General features: G+C 41.3%; 1 protein-coding gene across 3 annotated transcripts in view; it reads right to left on the reverse strand.

Annotated features, from left to right (window-relative positions):
* Positions 1-19,977, reverse strand: part of fubp3 (far upstream element (FUSE) binding protein 3) — an 85,927-nt gene that overhangs the window by 41,139 nt on the left and 24,811 nt on the right. For all 3 annotated transcript variants that reach the window (XM_078425791.1, XM_078425790.1, XM_078425789.1), the window contains exons 2-9: positions 17,909-18,014; positions 10,214-10,244; positions 8,025-8,074; positions 7,672-7,743; positions 6,335-6,392; positions 3,860-4,025; positions 2,133-2,231; positions 131-229 (exon numbers count right to left, since the gene is read on the reverse strand). In XM_078425791.1, the coding sequence (XP_078281917.1) occupies positions 131-229; positions 2,133-2,231; positions 3,860-4,025; positions 6,335-6,392; positions 7,672-7,743; positions 8,025-8,074; positions 10,214-10,244; positions 17,909-18,014 (681 nt within the window). The remainder of the gene's footprint in view (positions 1-130; positions 230-2,132; positions 2,232-3,859; positions 4,026-6,334; positions 6,393-7,671; positions 7,744-8,024; positions 8,075-10,213; positions 10,245-17,908; positions 18,015-19,977) is intronic.

Raw genomic sequence — 19,977 nt, forward strand, 5'->3', positions numbered from 1 at the left:
GCTTTCATAATGGGATACCTAGTACACAAGTTTCATGGTGTATGATACAATCTAAATGCAATGAAATGAAAGACTACTGAAATCTGTCATAAACCTTGTAATGCAAATTCACAATTAAAGCAGTACTTACATCTATACTATTTCCACCCAATCTGGAGCCAAATTCATTCCGCCTGAAATCACCTTGATCTTTATCTCTAATTATTTCCAAGACCATCTCTTTAGCTTGCTGAATGAGCGGCAGTAAGGGAAGGCAGGGAGATTAAAAGATAGTGTTATTATTGGAGAAGGACAAATCATTTGCACATACACTTTGCATCCTGAAAAATCCACACAAAGCAAACATCCATTGTAAAGTATAACACAATGGCATAAAAATGAAACACATTGCATTCTTAAATACAAAGCTACGGGGAGTACACGAGTCCCAGTCTACATTTGTGCTGCAAGTAGAGTATTCTCTTTATTTATGTGTAGGAAAGAATGGCAGATGCTGATTTAAATGGAAGACAGACACAAAATGCTGGAGTAACTCAGCGAGTCAGGCAGCATCTCTGGAGAGAAGGAATGGGTTCAGGTCGAGGCCCTTCTTCAGACTGATGTCAGGGGAGGGACAAAGATAGAATGTAGTCAGAGACAGTAAGACTAGTGGGACAACTGGGAAGAAGAAGGGATGGAGAGAGAAAGCAAGGGCTATCTGAAGTTAGAGAAGTCAATGTTCATACCGCTGGGTATTTGGACAGTTGGTTGAAAGAGAGGAAAATGGGATAATCACAGATAGAATTAAAGAAGCACCAGCTCAAAGAGATGGGCAAAATAGGACCCTTCTCTGCTGTAAACCAAGATCCAATGTACCTTAAAATGATTTCATAGGATGCAAGTTCTGTACCCAAGGCAATCATTTATTATCCATTCCTGAAGCACCTTATTCTCAAGGGCATTTTGACCTATTCTGCGAGTCATTTTCAAAGAAAATATAGTATTATCTAAAGAAGGATTTAATAAAATTGACCTCACACAAGGGAAAGTGATACATTTGAAATTCATGATTTCAGGAAAGAGTAGGTTAACCTATGATGAGCATTTGTCAGCATTGGGCCTGTACTCGCTGGAGTTTAGAAGAATGAGGGGGGACATCATTGAAACATACAGAATAGTGAAAGGCTTGGATAGAGTGGATGTGGAGAGGATGTGTCCACTAGTGGGAGAGTCTAGGACTGGAGGTCATAGCCTCAGAATTAAAGGACGTTCTTTTAGGAAGATGATGAGGAGAAATTTCTTTAGTCAGAGGGTGGTGAGTCTGTGGAATTCTTTGCCACAGAAGGATGTGGAGGCCGTTAGTGGATATTTTTACGGCAGAGTTAGATAGATTCTAGATTAGTACGGGTGTCAGAGGTTATGGGGAGAAGGCAAGAGAGTGGGGTTAGGAAGGAGAGATAGATCAGCCACGATTGAATGGCAGAGTAGACTTGATGAGCTGAATGGCCTAATTCTACTCCTATCACTTATGATCTTATGCACCAATCTCAAGGAAACCATGCCCGTCGTGGTGTTCCCACATCTATTTTCCTTGGCCTAAGATAGAGTCTTTTAGCTCAAGACCAGCTTTCGAAAAGATATTCTATTCCATAACCTAGTTGGGCTCCTTTAGATTAAAAAAGACTAGCATGTCGATCCATCCTCCAGAGCATTTGTGCCTTCAAGCATGGAAGAGTGCAAAGAAAATCAGGAAAATAATTTAAGCAGATTATATTTTTGTACTTGAAGTTATTTTTCAAATGTTGAATATCTGTGGGCCAGCATTTTTGGTGTATTTCACATTATGTTTTAATTTTTTTAAATTCATGCCTATTTTTTCTCTTCACAGTAAAAATGAAATTATTTCTAATCTGCTAGAATCAAAATCAGAACTGTCAATTTGCCAAAGGCAAATATGGTGAAACAGCAAATTAAAAATGGCACTGGTGATGGAACTGAAATGACTATACACTGAACACTTGTGCACAAGAGCTTTGGGATTCAATTAAGTAAACAATTTTAAAGCATGCCAAAGTGCAGTGGAATAAATTAAACTAAATCATGCACCAATCAGCTCTTTCACAACCTCAGCTAGACACGAAGGTCCAACTCACTTGCACTTTGTAGGGATCGCCTGTAATCCTCAGTGGTTTATCTGCACCCGTGGGAAGTGGTCCATCCTGAATCATGATCATTTTTACACCAGTTCTCTCCTGGAAAAACAAAAAGAAGCATCACACTTCTACACACACGGCCAAAACATTCCCATCCGTTTCAGCACAATGATTATTCCTGTTACCAAGATACAGATGTTTCTCTGTATTTCTGATGAGGGTTTGAAGCACAAAATGATAGAAATAAAATATTTTAAGGAATTATCAGAATTAAACAGGACACTGCAACCAAAGATCTGAAATAATGACACTTCATGCTTTGAAAGGTCAACCATTAGTAATTACTTCCACTGAGAGACAAGGACATCTTCAAATCAGCCAAAAATCTAGGCCAAGTCTACACTTAACTTTCCTCTGAAACTTCTAAATTTCACAATCCTTATTTGCACCCATGCAGAAATTCCACATTGTAAAAATGGGAATCAATTCACAGCTTCGTCATGCATCAATAGTCAATTTTAAATCCTTTGGTGATGTATGCAAAATTGTTTCTTTACTGTGCAATCTTTTATCTTCATTCTTCAAACTAATCTGGTGAAATAATTTTAATGCCTGCAACAGCATGGAATGACTGAGTCATTTTATATTTGAATGAATGAATGAATGAATGAATGAATAAGTTTATTGGCCAAGTATGCATATACAAGGAATGTGCCTTGGTGCTCCGCTCACAAATAACAACACAAACATACAGTTAACAATTAAGAATAAACCATAAACACATCAAAACAATTAGGATACACCATTACGGTCTAAACATGTGGGTGAAAATAAACCAGAGCAAAAAAGAGGCTACAGACTTTGGCTATTGAGTAGAACTATCACTCGTGGGGAAAAAAGGCTGTTTTTATGTCTGGCTGTGGCTGCTTTGACAGTCCGGGGGGAAGTGCTTCAAAGAGTTTGTGGCCAGGGTGAGAGGGGTCAGAGATGATCTTGACCGCTCGCATCTTGACCGCTCGCTTCCTGGTCCTTGCAGTGTACAGCTCGTCAATGGGAGGGGGGAAGGTTGCAGCCATCCTTCTCAGCTGTGCGAACGATCCATTGCAGCCTCTGGATGTCGTGCTTGGTGGCTGAGCCAAACCAGACCATGATGGAGAAGGTGAGGACAGACTCAATGATAGCAGTATAGAATTGGACCATCATTGCCTGTGGCAGATTGTGTTTCCTCAGTTGCTGCAGGAAGTACATCCTCTGTTGGACCTTTTTGACTGTGGAGTCGATGGTGGCCCCCCATTTAAGGTCCCTGGAGATGATGGTTCCAAGGAACTTAAATGACTCCACAGATGTAACTATGGTGTTGTTGATGGTGAGTTGGGGGAGGGGAGGGGGGATCTCTTCGAAAGGTTTTGCTATGGGTGCTTTTGGGAGGAAATGCATTTTTTTTCTTTTCATCAGCCTAACTAAGCATTGAAGAGAGTCAAACTTAGATTAATTTTCTTTCTCAGATTTGAATTTTGATAAATGTTATTCTGAGATTTTGGTCACTTTACAAAATGGGCGTCACATGAATTTGTGAGGGCATGCCAATGTGCCCAGTGCTAAATGTCGATGCAATTCAAAAGTCCGGGCACGCAATTGATGGGCTAACACAACTCTCAAATTGAGACATTGTTGTAATTGAAGATGTGATTAAAAATGAAGCCACCGAGTTGTCTCAGGTCTCTTACCTGCAGTTGTTTAATGGTTTCTCCTCCTTTCCCTATGACAAGGCCCACTTTGCTAGCTGGGATTTGTATTTCTTGTATCGCACTGTTAGAACTGTCAATGTCGTTATGAAAGCCAGGCCCATTCCGACATCGATCCACAATCTGTCCTAAGAGTCTTTTTGCTTCTCTGTTTAAAAAAACAAAACAATAGTTACTGGCCAGGCTTGGTTGTATACAACTATAGAATTAAAACACGTCATCTTTTAATTATATATTAAATGCAAAAATATTCAAAATAGCAGATTGATCTCATTATGATAAGCATTTAGTTATGTTGTGATCTAGCGTCAAACAATTCTTCACAAACTTCTTAAATAGGTCGCTTAAGAGAATTCAATGCATGTCAGGCAGATACTTTCATGAACTCAATTTCATGGGATTGAATTGAGCTCTTGCTTTTGAACAAGACCAATGTGAATAGACAATCGACAATAGGTGCAGGAGTAGGCCATTTGGCCCTTCGAGCCAGCACCGCCATTCACCGTGATCATGGCTGATCTTCCACAATCAGTACCCCGTTCCTGCTTTCTCCCCATATCCCTTGACTCCGCTATCATTAAGAGCTCTATCTAACTCTCTCTTGAAAGCATCCAGGGAATTGGCCTCCACTGCCTTCTGAGACAGAGAGTTCCACATCTTCACAACTCTCCGAGTGAAGCTTGATTCTCAATTCCACTTATCCTAACAACGAAGACTGAATGCAGCCTGGCGTTTTAAAATGTAATGGTCAAGGAATAGCCACAAGACATTTATTGACGTAAATCTATACAATAACTGAAATCTTTATCATCCAGTGTCTAGGAATCTGAAGTGAACGATGACTCATAAAATAAGGCTCTAAACCACTGGCGTATTTCCAGCTGTTTTTCTCAAATTGTGCTAGAAATTAGTGGTCTGTGAGAGTGGAAACATTTCCAATGCAAAAACCTTGAAATGCGTTTGACTACACACCAGCTTTCCTCTAAAAATCAATACACTGCCCAACCAGGGATAGTCTTGTTACCCGTTATCACGGATATTAGCAACAACTAGTTTTTTGTGATGGCGCAGTGAGAAAGTTAAACATTATTTTGTTTTCCAGCACTGCAACACCTGTTTATGAACTGTGCACACAGGCAATTTTTTTGTCCGCAAGGAAGAAAACCACTGAAAACAACCATGCCACCACTCTGAACATTTTCCTGTATTGAAGTATTGGCCTAGTAAGGAGGTAGATTGAGCTCTGCCTGCTCTTGGAATCTCACAATGCATGATTCGGCAGTACAAATGCTTACCAACTTTTATTTTCTGTTTATTTTTGGTTAATTATTGGTGAAATAATCTAGCAATGGGCATTTGCTTTCACTTTTTGACAGTAGATAAATCTTCTAACCCTCGTGGGTTAGCTGTGACAGTATGCACCAGTATGGCATTCCGGCACCTTTATAGACAATAGGTGCAGGAGGAGGCCATTCGGCCCTTCGAGCCAGCACCGCCATTCAATGTGATCATGGCTGATTATTCTCAATCAGTACTCCGTTCCTGCCTTCTCCCCATACCCCCTGACTCCGCTATCCTTAAGAGCTCTATCCACAGATTCACAACTCTCTGACTGAAAAAGTTTTTCCTCATCTCAGTTCTAAATGGCCTACCCCTTATTCTTAAACTGTATACATTTTTAGTGTATACTAGACGACCCGTGTCCAAGCATCTCCTGCGGGCCCGGCACCCCTTCCCCAACTGACGACCCGTGGACCCGTTGCCGGCCGGGGAGTCTCCCCCGGGGCCGGGCGAAGGGGGAGAGGAAAGGGGAGAGGGAGCCACTGACCCCCGCGGCCAGCAGCAGGAGAGCGGTTGCAAGGCGCTGCCGCATGTTCGTCCTGCCGGCGGCCATCTTCTTTGACCCTCTGCCGCCGCTCTGCACCATGGGAGGAAGGTCAGGCGCGAGGCACGCCGGTCCTCCCGGCGCTGCTGCGTGGGGAGCATCTATTAAAGTTTATTAAGTTAATTACTTTTAAAATGTAACGAAACTTGATCAATGCACACCGCAGGTGAATAAGGTGGGCCTAAAATTGTTGCGCTATTGTGTACCGTTTTGGCCGTATTTCGGGAACTCACATACATACAAGATGAGTTTTAGTATAGATTAATTTAATAAAATGTTTTATTTTTAAAGTGTTGATTTTATCCTTTTACTTAAAATAGAAATTGAATAGTCAAAAATCAAAACAGACGGTACTCCACCTGAAAACAATTGTTAATAAATGTAGCTTCATTTTTAATTGACGTGTGTACCGCAGAACATGATTAATTCGAGCATTTTTTTGACTTTTGAGGACAATTTAAGAATGGATATAAAAAAGGGAGCATGCATGGAAGTACAAATTACATACCAGTCAACAATTATTTGACTGTGTCAAATAAACAGTCAGGTGAAGAGAAGACAAAGACACTTACTCAATGCTCTCTGGGGAGCCTGTTAACGTGCAGGACCTCTCTGGAAGACCTCCACTATCTTGACAGGTGCAAAGAAAAACGGTCAACCCAAACGAAAATTAGGGTTCCAATTACCATAGAATTGCTACAGATCTACTTAAATGTTTTTGTACAGCAAACAAACATGTAAAAGATGAAACTTTTAAAAAATAGATCAAAAATGAAAGTACTGCATCAAAGATTATTGTGGAATATAAAAGCTCATGGCGCAAGAAGCAAAATACCGATGTGGACAGTGACGGAGATAGAAGACAGGCCACTAATAGGAAAGAGAAGGCAAGTACTGGCCCTTTTCTGATGTCATAAGTGATGCGCCGTTACTGCTGGAATCTCAACTTTGCCGATTTATACAAATGACTTGGATGAAGTTAGGTAGGAACGTCTGTTGTGAAGAGGATCCAAGAGGCTACAAAGGGATACTAAATGAATGGGCAAAGATCTGACAAATGGGGCATAATGTAGGAAAATGTAAACCATCCACTTTGGCAGGGAAAATATAATTTTCTGAATGATGAACCCGCAGAGTTCTGAGATGCAGAGGAATCTGGATGTTTTAGTACACGACTCACAAAAAGCTAGTTTGCAAGTACAGGAAGTATTTAGAAAAGTTAACAACGTTAGCATTTATTATAACAGGTAATGAATACAAAAGCAGAAAGGTTACTCTCCGATTATATAAGGTAGTGGTGGGCACAGGTTTGAAGTACCTGGTCTCCTTATATAGTTCAGCAAAGGTGTATTAGACAAATATGTGAGAAAAGGCTGTCTTATGAGGAAAATTTGGACAGACTTTATTAGCACAGTGATTGGTGCAAATGGATGCTTTTTGGTCAGTTGAGTCTCAGAGGTCAAAGGGGCGGTTTCCATGCTGTACAACTTTGACTCGGTTTGTATTTGCCAAAATTTAAAAGAATGAGAGATATCTTGACTGAAACACAAGGCCCTGAATGGTAAGTGTGAAGAGGATGTCAGAGAATTTAAAACTAGGGCTCCACGTGTACAAATTAGCAATCTCATTTGTGACCAAAATTAAGTGATTTTTGTTTCGGCACTTGGAAAGAGTTCAGGCTGAATGTCGTTGGAACTCTGTTCAAGACTGGTTGTGGCCGAGTCCTTCAGTATATTTAATGTGAATGTTGACAGGTTCTTGAGAAGAAAAGATTACCAGTAGTTATATGGAAATGTAGCATTGAGGTTGTAAAGCAGCGATAACTTTGTAGAACAGAACAACGGGCAGGAGATAATTAGCCGTCCCCTACTCCTAATTTGTATATTTATTTACTATAAAAAATGCTTACCAGGTGCAATCTGTATTTTACAGCCAGATTCCATTTGTATTCGAGATATCTGTTCTCCTCCCCTGCCAATGACTGTAAAGAGTAGTAGCAACAATCCAAGTCAATAGGATGACAAGAACATTAAAGCTAACACAATGAAACTGCCACTTTCAATCGTTATCTTGTCAAATGATGCTTCCAACTGTGCAATATACAAGAGATTCCCATTCAAAATTAAAAAAACTAAAGAGAATAAGTTAGTGTGGCGGGATCATCAGCATAATGCTTTACATTAAAAAAACATACCCGAGTTTGAATACAATTTATTGCATTTAATTAACAAACCATTTACACATCAAAACTTTCATACTTACTGAATCCAACCATTTTATCAGGCACTTTGTACTCTTCAGACATTATAGTCCTGAAAGAAGAATTTGACAAATGGTGTTTACAAAATCCGAGAATATTCTGGTTTATGTGCACACTTTTGTCCCAATACAAGTATCTCTCTTTGACATGAGTATATTCACATAGTTCAAGCATACAAAAACCAAACACTTCTAGAGCTGTTTAACTACTTTAAAAAAAGTTAACGGCAGCAATACAGTTCATTGGCAGTTTATGAGCACCCAACCTAAGTACAGCCTCTACATAAAAGATCTGGAAGACCAGCAGGGAGGACTTGCCTGTTGCTGCAAAGTGCAGGCATCTGCTGCTGTGCAGGAACTCTGTTTTACAGCACATTTCCAATTTGAGTGTAACGAACAGTTCTCAGGATCAAAATCCCGCCCTGACCTTGGCAGGAGCTGCGTTGTTCCAACCACCACCAGCGTTGGGTTTGGCAGCCCTGGGTATTGTTAATTGTGGTGAAGAAAGAAATCAGGTGTGCCTTCTCTCTTCCTAAGCAACCACCAGGTTTTCCTGGTCAACTAAAGTGGATTGAGCGAGGAATCAAACTTTACTTTTTAAGTCCTGCAGTGCTGCATTAATGAGGATGTCTAGGATTCCTTCCCAGTGCAGCAATTATCAAAATTATACCAACATTTTAATTTGCACGGCCATGGTTGGGGAAGGTGGGTAAACTACAGGTCCAGTACAAATACGTAGTGTAACTTTAACCGTTAATCCAAAACTACGTGCACATATGTAACAACCAAGGAGCACTACATTACATAAAAACAACTTTTTCACAAAGTACTGGAATAACTCAGCAGGTCAGGCAGCATCTCTGGAGAACATGGATAGGTGACGTTTCGAATCAAGACGTTTCTTCAGACTGATGGTAAGGTGGGGGAAAAAAAGCTGGTAAAGGGGAGAGGCGGGATAACGCATGGGAATAGGTCGTCACAGGCAAGGGGGTGGTTGACAGGCAGATGTTTGGAACAAAGGACAGAGATAAGAACAGTAGGTATGAGACTGGTTTGAAGATTATGAAGTCACAGGGGGGAATGTAGCAGGAGAGGCGGGGGAGAGTCGAAATAGGTGGATGTCCAGGTGGAGCCCCGCAGAAGGGGGAGAGAACGACGACAGGGGAGGGGGGAGGACTGCTGTTCCTCCAGCTTGCGTGTGGCCTTACTCTGGCAATGGAGGCGGCCAAGGACAGAAAGGTCAGTGTGGGAATGGAGGAGCTAAAATGGTTAGCAATGGTTCACACCGTCCTGCACCCATACGGAACTGGTGGATTTTATTAACTTCACCACTAACATACAACCTGCCCTCAAATTCACCTGGACTATCTCCAATACATCTCTTTGCTTTCTTGATCTCAGTCTCCATCACAGGGGACAGATGATCAACTGATGTCTACTATAAAACCCTACCGACTCGCAATGTTATCTGAACTACATTTCCTCCCACCCTGCCCCTTGCAAAGACACTATTGCCTCCTCTCAGTTCTTCCGTCTCAGCCGCATCTGCTCCCAAGATGAGACTTTCCATTCTAGGACACCCGAGCGAAAAAAAACTTCTCTCGCTTGTGTCGACCTATTACCTGCTACACTTTGTCCTACCTCTCGCCTTTTCCAGCTTTCTTTCCTCCCCACCCCCTTACAACCAGTCTGAAGGGGGCCTCGACCCAAAACGTCCCCTTTCCATGTTCTCCAGAGATGCTGCTTGACCTGCTGAATTACTCCGTCACTTTGTGTCCTTTTGTGTGTTAACTGGAATCTGCAGTTGTTTGCTTCTACACTATATCTTCATTTTCTGGTAACAGCATGATATTATGAAACCTTTAATGGTAGCCACAAACATACAGTGCAAATATTATAAGCAGTACAACAAAGCACGAAGGTCAATACAAAAATCATATTGGAGGATCTTTTGATACAATTGTAAGCACACACTGTACCTCCATGTTAATTGTGCATGCATTGTGTATTGGCATGATACTGATTTATGTAGTCACCCATTCTACTAGGACTGTATACAATTTTTTTTTTAAACCGCACAAGAGGATAATTTCTTTCTTAGCATCTGATAATTATTCTAGAGCACCTTAAAGCTGTACAAATAAATGCATAAAGAACGGTTAGAAAATAAATAATAATTACAACAAGCTTACCTTTGATGCACCATTCCGAGTTGATTCACCACTGGAAAATAGAGAAAGCAGAGTTAGTCAGAAAGCACAAATAAATCTGTCTCCATAGGTTGATTCACAAGCATGTTAACCCACACAAGTGCCCTCCTTAAAATGAGACCATCTATTAAAATACCTGCTTTGTTATTGGAAGGTGCAAGATTCACAGTCAACAGGAACTAAGTTGGTAGCTTGACAAAAGAAATCAAGGGCTGGAAGATTATTTGCAGGCTGTTTTTACTGTTTAACTTGTTTTCTATGGCATAAATCAAGGATTTATTGAAATGTCGGAACTATGAGAAATTTGCAGACAATTTGCAATTGCTTTCCCACAATTCCTACTTTTCTATCCAACAATCCTTCTTTTGGATTCATATAAATCAGGAACATAGTCAGCACAAAGTATTTGTTGCTCCACTAAAGTCAATCTACTCAGCCAGATATAATGCTTTAAAATCTTATGTCACATTGGGTCAGGCAGGATCTCTTGCGTCCACTCTGGTACTGTAGGTCCCGGAGTTGGGATCTGTAGACTCTACCACAGATGGAGCTGGTGACAGGAGGGGTGGAAGAATTGTTTGGAATGCTGTGCACTCTTTCTGCTACACTTGTGCAGCCTGTGCATTCTCCAATCACAGATATGCACGGTATTTGGTGCCTTCTTGGACACACCCTCTCCTTTTTCAAGAAGATAGTGAGAATGCCCTTGGAATGTTTTCTTTATCCTGGAAGTCTCATGCCCTGATGGAGCTCAAAGTTAATTCATTTGTTTGGAGCTTGGTGTCAGGCACATAGTGGAAGCCTATCTATCGTAGCAAGCTACGTTGATTGGGTTCCTCACTGCTGGGCAGACTGGCATTAGAATATATGGTCATTAGTTCTCTTCCCATAAAGAGATTTGTAATATTTTGCAGATAGTGTAGATGGTACTCGGGTTTTGAGATCTGGTGTCCACGGCTTCTCAATAGTCAGCAAAGGAAGAACATTGCTATTCAGTAAAAGCTCTATCCCCTACTCCCAATTCCTCCGTCTACACCGCATCTGCCCCCAGGATGAGGTGTTCCATACCAGGGCATCGGAGATGTCTTCATTCTTTAGGAAATGGGGGTTCCCCTCTTGCATTATAGATAAGGCTCTCACTAGGGTCTCCTCGATATCCTGCAGCTCTGCTCTTGCTCCCCCTCCCCCCATTCGTAACAACGACAGAGTCCCCCTTGTCTTCACCTTCCACCCCCCATCAGTCGCCACATACAGCATATAATCCTCCAACATTTTTGCCACCTCCAACGGGATTCCACTACTGGCCACATCTTCCCACCCCTTTCTGCTTTCCGCAGAGACTGTTCCTTCCGCAACTCCCTGGTCAACTTGTCCCTTCCCACCCAAACCTCCCCCTCCCCAGGTACTTTCTCCTGCAACTGCAGGAGTTGCATCACCTGTCCCTTTACCTTCCCCCTCGACTCCATCCAAGGACCCAAACAGTCTTTCCAAGTGAGGCAGAGGTTCACCGGCACCTCCTCCACCCTCATCTACAGTTTCCGCTGTTCCGGATGTCAATTTCTCTACATTGGCGAGACCAGGCGCAGGCTCGGCGATCGTTTCGCTGAAACCTCCGCTCAGCCCGAATTAACATACCTGATCTCCCGGTGGCTCAGCACTTCCACTCCCTCTCCCATTCCCAATCTGATCTTTCTGTCCTGGGCCTATTCCATTGTCAGAATGACGCCCAGCGCAAATTGGAGGAACAGCACCTCATATTTCGCTTGGATAGTTTACACCACAGCAGTATGAACATTGACTTCTCTAACTTCAGATAGCCCTTGCATTCCCTCTCTATCCCCTCCCCCTTCCCAGTTCTCCCACTAGTCTTACTGTCTCCGACTACATTCTATCTTTGTCCCACCCCCTCCCCTGTCGTCAGTCTGAAGGGGTCTTGACTCGAAACGTCACCCATTCCTTCTCTCCAGAGATGCTGCCCGACCAGCTAAGTTACTCCAGCAATTCATGTTTACCATTGCTACTTCAGTGATGAGCATCATACCAGTGTGAGATTGGAACATTTCTTCATTCAGCCAAAGTCTGTGCTGGTGCATTGACGTGATGAAGGTTTCAATATCGCAGTAAGCCTTCATCATGAACTGGCATCCAGGATAAGATAAATTATCCAGGTTTTCCCAGGGTCTCATCATAGATTTAGAATGTCATGGGGTTGGTGTGGTGAGCAGGAACAGGTTGATAGAGCACATTGGTCTTTTGGATTTAAGGCTATCCTCAAATACTTCTGATGTCATTAACAATGACTTAAATATTGGTCCCACATGCATATACACATTTAATCTATGTACAGTAAATCAATGACTGGTAGTGGGGTGATCTTGACTCAGGCGTGGAAGAAAAAGGTCAACAGTTTTCCATTCCTCCTCCCCCCCAACAAAAAAATCAATTCTCATCCAACGGAAAGCTCAGCATGGCAAAATTTAGTACCACTGCAGAGAATATTGAGGAGAATTAATGTGATATAAAATGATCATGAAGAAGGGTCTCGACCCAAAACGTCACCCATTCCTTCTCTCCAGAGATGCTGCCTGTCCCACTGTGTTACTCCAGCTTTTTGTGCCTATCTTTGGTTTAAACCAGCACCTGCAGTTCCTTCTTACACATGTAGTAAATGTAAAATGGTAATTTGGGAACAGTTAATTTTCAGGAGAATTCTCCATATGCACCCTTTGTCAGACTTGAAAGCTTTTATACGTTTGAATAAAGTCATGTGCTGCTCTTTACATTTTTCTTGGACTTGTTGTGCAGCAAAGATCGCATCTATTGTACTTCTTGGAGTGAATCACACTGCAACCCTATTAAGTGGCCTTCAAACACTGGAAGGAGCTAGCATATGATGATTTTCTTGATCACAGTCAAAGGGAAGATTCTGCAGTGATTCATTAAAAATTTTGTTTGGGACCATTTGTTCAAATTGTCAACTGATGAAATATCTGTTATGGTAATCCTGAAGATTGCATTAATTTCCATTATGATTAAATATTTGAAGTAAAGCATTACAATACCAAAATTAAAATGAATTTGGTTAAGCTCGCATTTTCAGAAGCAACCAGAATCAACTGTTGTTATTCTGTATTGTTACGGGTACTAAATGCAGCTAAATGCAAAATAATTAAATTTCATACACATGATAAATAGTTTAGCAGCAAGTAAAATCCTTCTACTCCTATCTATCAATCTGACATGGCAATTGTGTATATGTAGCTGCAGGATGTCACAAAAGCACCCACGGATTCTCAAATTTCCAAAGATAAATGCAATTTACTAAACAGGCAAATATCAGTAACAAATATGATATAGCCTTGAAACTCAAATGAAACAACCCACGTACACAAAAATCAAAGCTGTACAATCACAGTTAGGCTTTACGACCACTGAGTGTCTACAAAGCATGTTTATTCAGCAGTACCTCTGCAGTCAGAAAATAAGTCTGCAAACCATTTTATTTTTAAACAGCATAATGTTGAAAAATGTTATATAATTTATCTTAAATCAAAATACTAGGGTTAAGGATCAAACCCGTTAGTGCAGACATTTTCAAACATTAATTTATTAATCAATGACTTGAATTAAGGATGTTGTTAACACAGGACTAGTAACATTAACGAGGTACTCCACAAAACCATTATTAGGAAAAAGTTATCCGAGGCAGAAAAATATAATTTAGATTAACTGGCAATGGAAACAAAATTTAAATATAATTCATTACCTTAAATGAAACCAAAGAGACAATTTTTGTATGTAGGTCCGAATCAAATTTAAACTGTAGTCATAACAAAACTGGAGCAGACAACTGTACTGTACACCTTTCAGAAACAAACTAAAAGGTGAAAAACTTTACTAAGAAAACTGGTAGCGATCCAAAGATGAAATTAACCATTAAAGATGCATTTTATTGGACACAGCTCTTGTAAACTTCTAGGGAATGTCTCAAAGTAATATGCTGTCAATGTCTTTATCATCAGACATCAATTGTCACATTTCCAAGTTTGTCGACAATACTAAACATGGTGGGATTGAATAGCGAGGAGGATGTAAAGTAGGCTCATGGGGACACAGACAAGCTGAAAGAGTGAGTGAGAAAATGCTGGATGGAACACAATGTAGAAAAATGCTAGGTAATCTACTCTGGAGCACAGAACAGAAGAGGAAAGTATATCAAATGGTAAGAGTGAATCACCATTCAGAGACCTGGGCTCACTTGTATACAATTTGCTGAAAATCAATATGAGGGCACAGCTGGCAAAACTCAATAAACTCACCAATTTCAGATAACTAAACTTTCCACTTTATTCCAGTTTTGGTCTGATAAAAGATCATCAATTTGTAATGTTACGTCAGTCTTTACATCTTCACACTAGCTTTTGAGTAAACAGTCAGAACTTTCCCCCCAGGATGGAAGAGGATATAGCGTCAAGGTGAAGGGGGGCAGCGGGTGGATGGAGCAAAGTTTAAAACGAAATATGCGGGCAAAAAATGTTCTCTTACAGAATGGTGGGTGCGTCGAAAGTGCAGCCAGCTGGCGATGGTGAAGACAAAACACTATGGGCATTTAAAATGCTTTTAGATGGGCATATGCAGGGAACGGAGTGATAGGGATCATGTGCAGGCAAATGAGATTAGTTTAACATGGCATCATCTTCAGCATGGACGTTGTGTGTGTGGGGTAGTGGGTTCATTCTTCTGCTGTGCTGTTCTATGTTCACACATGATGTTTGGTCATTGGAGTATTTTCATCATTGCTTTATTTCAGATTTCCAGCACAGTAGTTTTTTCAAACAGTAGTTTGATATCTCAGTTCCGGCATAGTTTTTTTCCCCTTCTCTTCTCTGCACTTACTATCTTTTGTCAGTCAGCTGTAATAAACAAGCTTTCTCAATTCTCCCAGCCAGCACCATCCCTAGACTAAGACAGTCTATCAACATTTGTATCACTCAAAATCCAAGTCTGACTCCAACATTATCTCTCCAAACCTCCACTTTTTCTGTAATGTAAAAATCTGATTTCTAACTTTTCCTTGCTCTAATGAAATGTCAGCATCCTGAAATATTTCTCCCTTTGCATATGGTGCCATACCTGCTGAGCGTTTCCAGCATTTTCATTTACGAGAATAAAATTTAAAAGCAACTGCAATGAGTGCCATAATTGTTCTTATTTCATGCTTCATTGATTCAACATTGCACTCTAAATGGTGGCCACACCTTTAGCCAAGCTGTGCCAGCATATTTACAACACCATCAGGAACCGGATAGAAATAATCCAGTTTGTCCAATCAAGGTGTTAGATAATGTTAGTGACACTTATGCACCATTAACCTGCTCAGTGTCTGGTTTGGGTTTCATTAGAACCACTGCCTCCAAATGGCATCATGTCTTTGGTCCAAACATGGACCATAAGATCTTAATTTCACAGAGGTAAGAAAGACTCTGCACACCATCAACAGTCTGAAAAGATGGGTGCCCTATCGCGAGTTATTCATCTCTTTGATACCCCAAAAGCTTCCACTGTCTAGCAGGCAAAAGTCAGGAGCCTATCCCTCCTTGTTACATGCCCTTCAAATTTAGTTCAGAGATACAGCGCGGAAACAGGCCACACCGATTCCACACCGACCAGGGATCCCCGCACATTAACACTACCCCACACACACCAGGGACAATTTTTTACATTCATACTAAGCCAATTAATCTACAAACCTGAACGTCTTTGGAGTGTGGGAAGAAACAGAAGACCTCTGAGAAAACCCACACAGGTCATGGGGAGAACGTACAAACTTTGTGCCGACAAGCACCCATAGTCAGGATTGAACCCAGGTCCCTGGCGCTATAGGGCAGTAGCTCTACCACTACTCCACTGTGCTGCCCTTAATGTGAAAATACATTGCCATTTCTTCATCTTTGCTGCATCTGTAACCTGGACCTAGCTAATGAACAACATTGTTAAAGTATTTTCAACAAAAGGACTACAGTTACTGAAGCTTACCCACCACAACCTTCAAGTATAATTAGGGATGAGCTGCCAATGACATTATTCCAGTAAATGCATATACTTTGTATAATTGTAATCAATCTTTTAAAATGAATTCAGTAAAGAGTATGCTAATTCAGCCTTACATCTTGAATACTATTGTGTGAGACCATTGCAGTGGCTGAAAAATATGAACACTATATTATTTTATCAGCCAAGAATACCAACCTTCAAAGACACGGGAAAATAAAATGCTCCTGGTCAGACATGAAAAACTCAAGACCTACTTGAAGATAATCGGTGGAGCAGCTTTCAGGTTGTGAAGATTCCTGGTATGATTTCCAGGAGTCAAGACGGCTTTAATGGTGAATTGAGTGTCTTGCTTTACTGCGGTTATTAACCCTGTATCAACTGAGACCCGACCCAACCCAACTCCAATAACCTCCAAACCAGACAAGCACAAGTGCACATCTCAAGATGAGAGTTAATCACAGTGAACACCGATAATCACAGTGAACACCGATAATCACTCCCCAAGAGCCACGAGTTATCAGAGGAAGTGAATGGGGTTAGCAACAGTGAGAGGAAAGCAAAAGGTACCACCTCCAGCAACTGGGAACCAAAGGATTCCTGGTTGGCAAATGTATGTAACAAAGGCATGGAATCTTGTTGCATTGCAAGAGCAAGGCAGGAAGCAATTCTTGTTGCCATTCTTAAACCTAACCAACCGATGACAAAATTATAGATGCTCTTTATTCATAACTCTCAAACTTTAGAAACACATTGCTCAACGAGTCAAGTTTTTTTGTTGAGTAAGCTTTTGTGACCAGGTCGTGGCATTTACAACAGACACAGAGCCAAATCTAGAAATAATACTTCAGGGGCTAAGGGGAGGCCTGAAGTTTATTAAATTATTAGAGGCATACAAGGTAGTCAGTGCACACCGTTCTCCCCCCCAGGGTGGGAAAATCAAATACGAGGGCATAGCTTTAAGGTCAGAGAGGGGAAAGTTTAAAGCAGTTGTACAAGGCAAGTTTTTACTTAAGAGTTTACGGTGTCTGAAACGTACTGCCTGGAGTGGCGGTGAAAACATATACAATAATGGTTTCAGAGGCTTTGAGACAGACATGAATATGCAGGGAATGGAGGGATACGGAGAACGTGCAGGCAGAAGGGATGAGTAGGCATTACGTTCGGCACAGTTAGTGGTCTGAAAGCTTTGTCCCGGTGCTGTACTATTCTATGCTCCAATACAAGACCAGTGCAGTCTTTGTGGACATCAACCCAAAACACAGGGTGAAGATTGCAGCTAAAAGAAAGCAGACCATGGGACACAGCGAGTCATCATCTGACCCATCAACGTGAAGGAGATCTCAAACCAATATACACTACCACCTCAGACGCTCAGCTTATTTGTTGTAAAACCTACAAGGGTGCTGTCCTACCGTTGTATCCGCCATACAGAAGGTATGACAGAAGGTGAATATCCCCGACCAATGCACTAATGCTTCAACATTTTGTCCGCTGTTCTATATGATAAGATTTTAAATCAACTACCACAATGTATGCAAATAAAGACCCCCAAAATCAAGAGACTACGCCAAGAAACAAGAAATACAAGTGCTGTCAGGTTTGGTCAACAATACCCTGGCTTACCCCCATCATCCAGTGTCCGTTTCTGAGTCCCATAGCCATAGACAGCAGGATCTACCACAGGAGTAGAATTGTTCAGATGTGACCCAGCATCTATTTTAGCAGCAATCTTCGAAAGGAGAAGAGAAAAACAGAAGCATGTTAGCATTTCAAAATTTCCAACCGAATATTTTCTTTACTCTGCCAGTTAATATTAATACTGGATTGTACTTTTCAAAACTTATCTTTAAATGAATCAGAAGATTATATCAACGCAACAGGTTTAACTCAGCAAATCTGGTATTACAAGGAATTAGATGGTGCACACAATGGCAGAAGCAAGTAGGAAAAGCAGGTAGAAATTAAAAGTTGTTGGATATATAAGTAAGATGAAGTGGAGTCCATGAATCAAAGCATAGGTACTGGGGAAAGGGTTCTCAAATGCAAGAATAGGTAAGACTTTGGTATCAATGGAAAATCTACAAGGAAAGAAGGTTACAATGGGTCAGATTGAAGTTAATGAACGTGGAAATGGGGTCATAAAGAGTTACTGAAGATGTTGAAAGATTTTGGGAATGTAAACGACATGGAAATTGGTGGGCCGATGACATTGACAACTGTCAAGCAGTGGTGGCTCACTGACACGGCATTTTCCAATCTTTCTCATCTCAGCACCACAGCTCACCTCCAACAGGCTTCCGAACAGAAAGGAAATGATTTACAGAACTAATGGGGAATTGTTTTACCCACATCAACTCCACTCCAGAACCCAGGTGACTCAGACTTTAATAGTCAAGATTTGATGCCAGTGTTTGCATGTGTTCAGAGGCCGAGCACCAAATTCAACAACAACTTGTTTACAAAAACATGACAGGATGGGTTTTATAACCAACATCCACAAAAACAACAGGTTGTGTCAACCTGTCTCCACTGTGAAACATCACACTGACAATAAAGATCCACAATAAGATCCTGAACAACAAGTCTCACATTTCTGGAACTGTCTCTCCAGATTTACAATCACCTTCGGCACAGCCTTTTCCAGACAAAGGCTATTTGAAGATCAAGATTTCATATCCAGCACAAACAGCAGTAATTCTTGCCCTTTGTAATTCTGAGACTCAGACTACCTGCAGCAGGTGCTTCAAAGCAATGGACATACACCACCAGCACTGTCTGCAAATTCTTCTAAATCTACCGGCAAGTGAATCCACATCAGTTTCCTCTCCCAGGCCAAATGATCCCAGTACCGAGGCCCTAATTACATTCATTGGCCACATTGGGCAGGCCACACTGTTTCCAGGGCTGATACCCAAGACCAAAAATAGCTATACTATTTTAAGCAAAGGTCAAGCTGTTGGAGGAGCTCAATGGGTCAGGCAGCATCTGTGGAGAGAATTGGACAATGTTTCGGATCGGGACCAGAGGATAAATATTCAAGGGAGCCATCAAATTCTCTTCAGAAAAACTGCAACATCCTCAGTGACTCCTGGGGATGCCTGGCCCACGACTGCTCAGTGGAGCAGTAGCATCAGGATTGGCACACAAAGCTTCAAATCTTTCCATCAGAACCACAAGGAAGCCCAGCTTAAATCGGCAGAAAGAGATCATGTCACAAACTACCCATCCACTGACCCCATCAAACACCTCCAGTCCCATCTATCGTAGTGGTTTTGGATCACATATGGACCTTATCAGCTACCTCCGAACCCACAGCTCTGGAATGAAAGCAAACCATCCTTGATCTGAATGATCTAAGATGAATGGGATCAATAGACAGTCTACACAAATCTGTCGACAGAGGTGTAGCCAAACAAGAGTGAATGCAGACTAGTGTTCTACAAGGCACTAATGTTCCAGTGCCTGATGATCCCAAATGATGGCCTGCTTTTCTGATCTACATTTTGCAAACAAATTTAAAACATGTTTAATTCACAACTCCAAAATAGCTTAAGCATGGCTTGCAAGATTTCCAGATATTATAGTACAAAAAAAGATTCAAATGAAATGGCCATGGAGAGTTACGACCGATGTCGGCAGGACACCACGTTAGTAGGATTTTTAACAATCAAGGACTCATTATTTTTGAAATT

Source organism: Rhinoraja longicauda, chromosome 31 (genome assembly GCF_053455715.1).
Source record: "Rhinoraja longicauda isolate Sanriku21f chromosome 31, sRhiLon1.1, whole genome shotgun sequence".
NCBI lineage: Eukaryota > Metazoa > Chordata > Chondrichthyes > Rajiformes > Arhynchobatidae > Rhinoraja > Rhinoraja longicauda.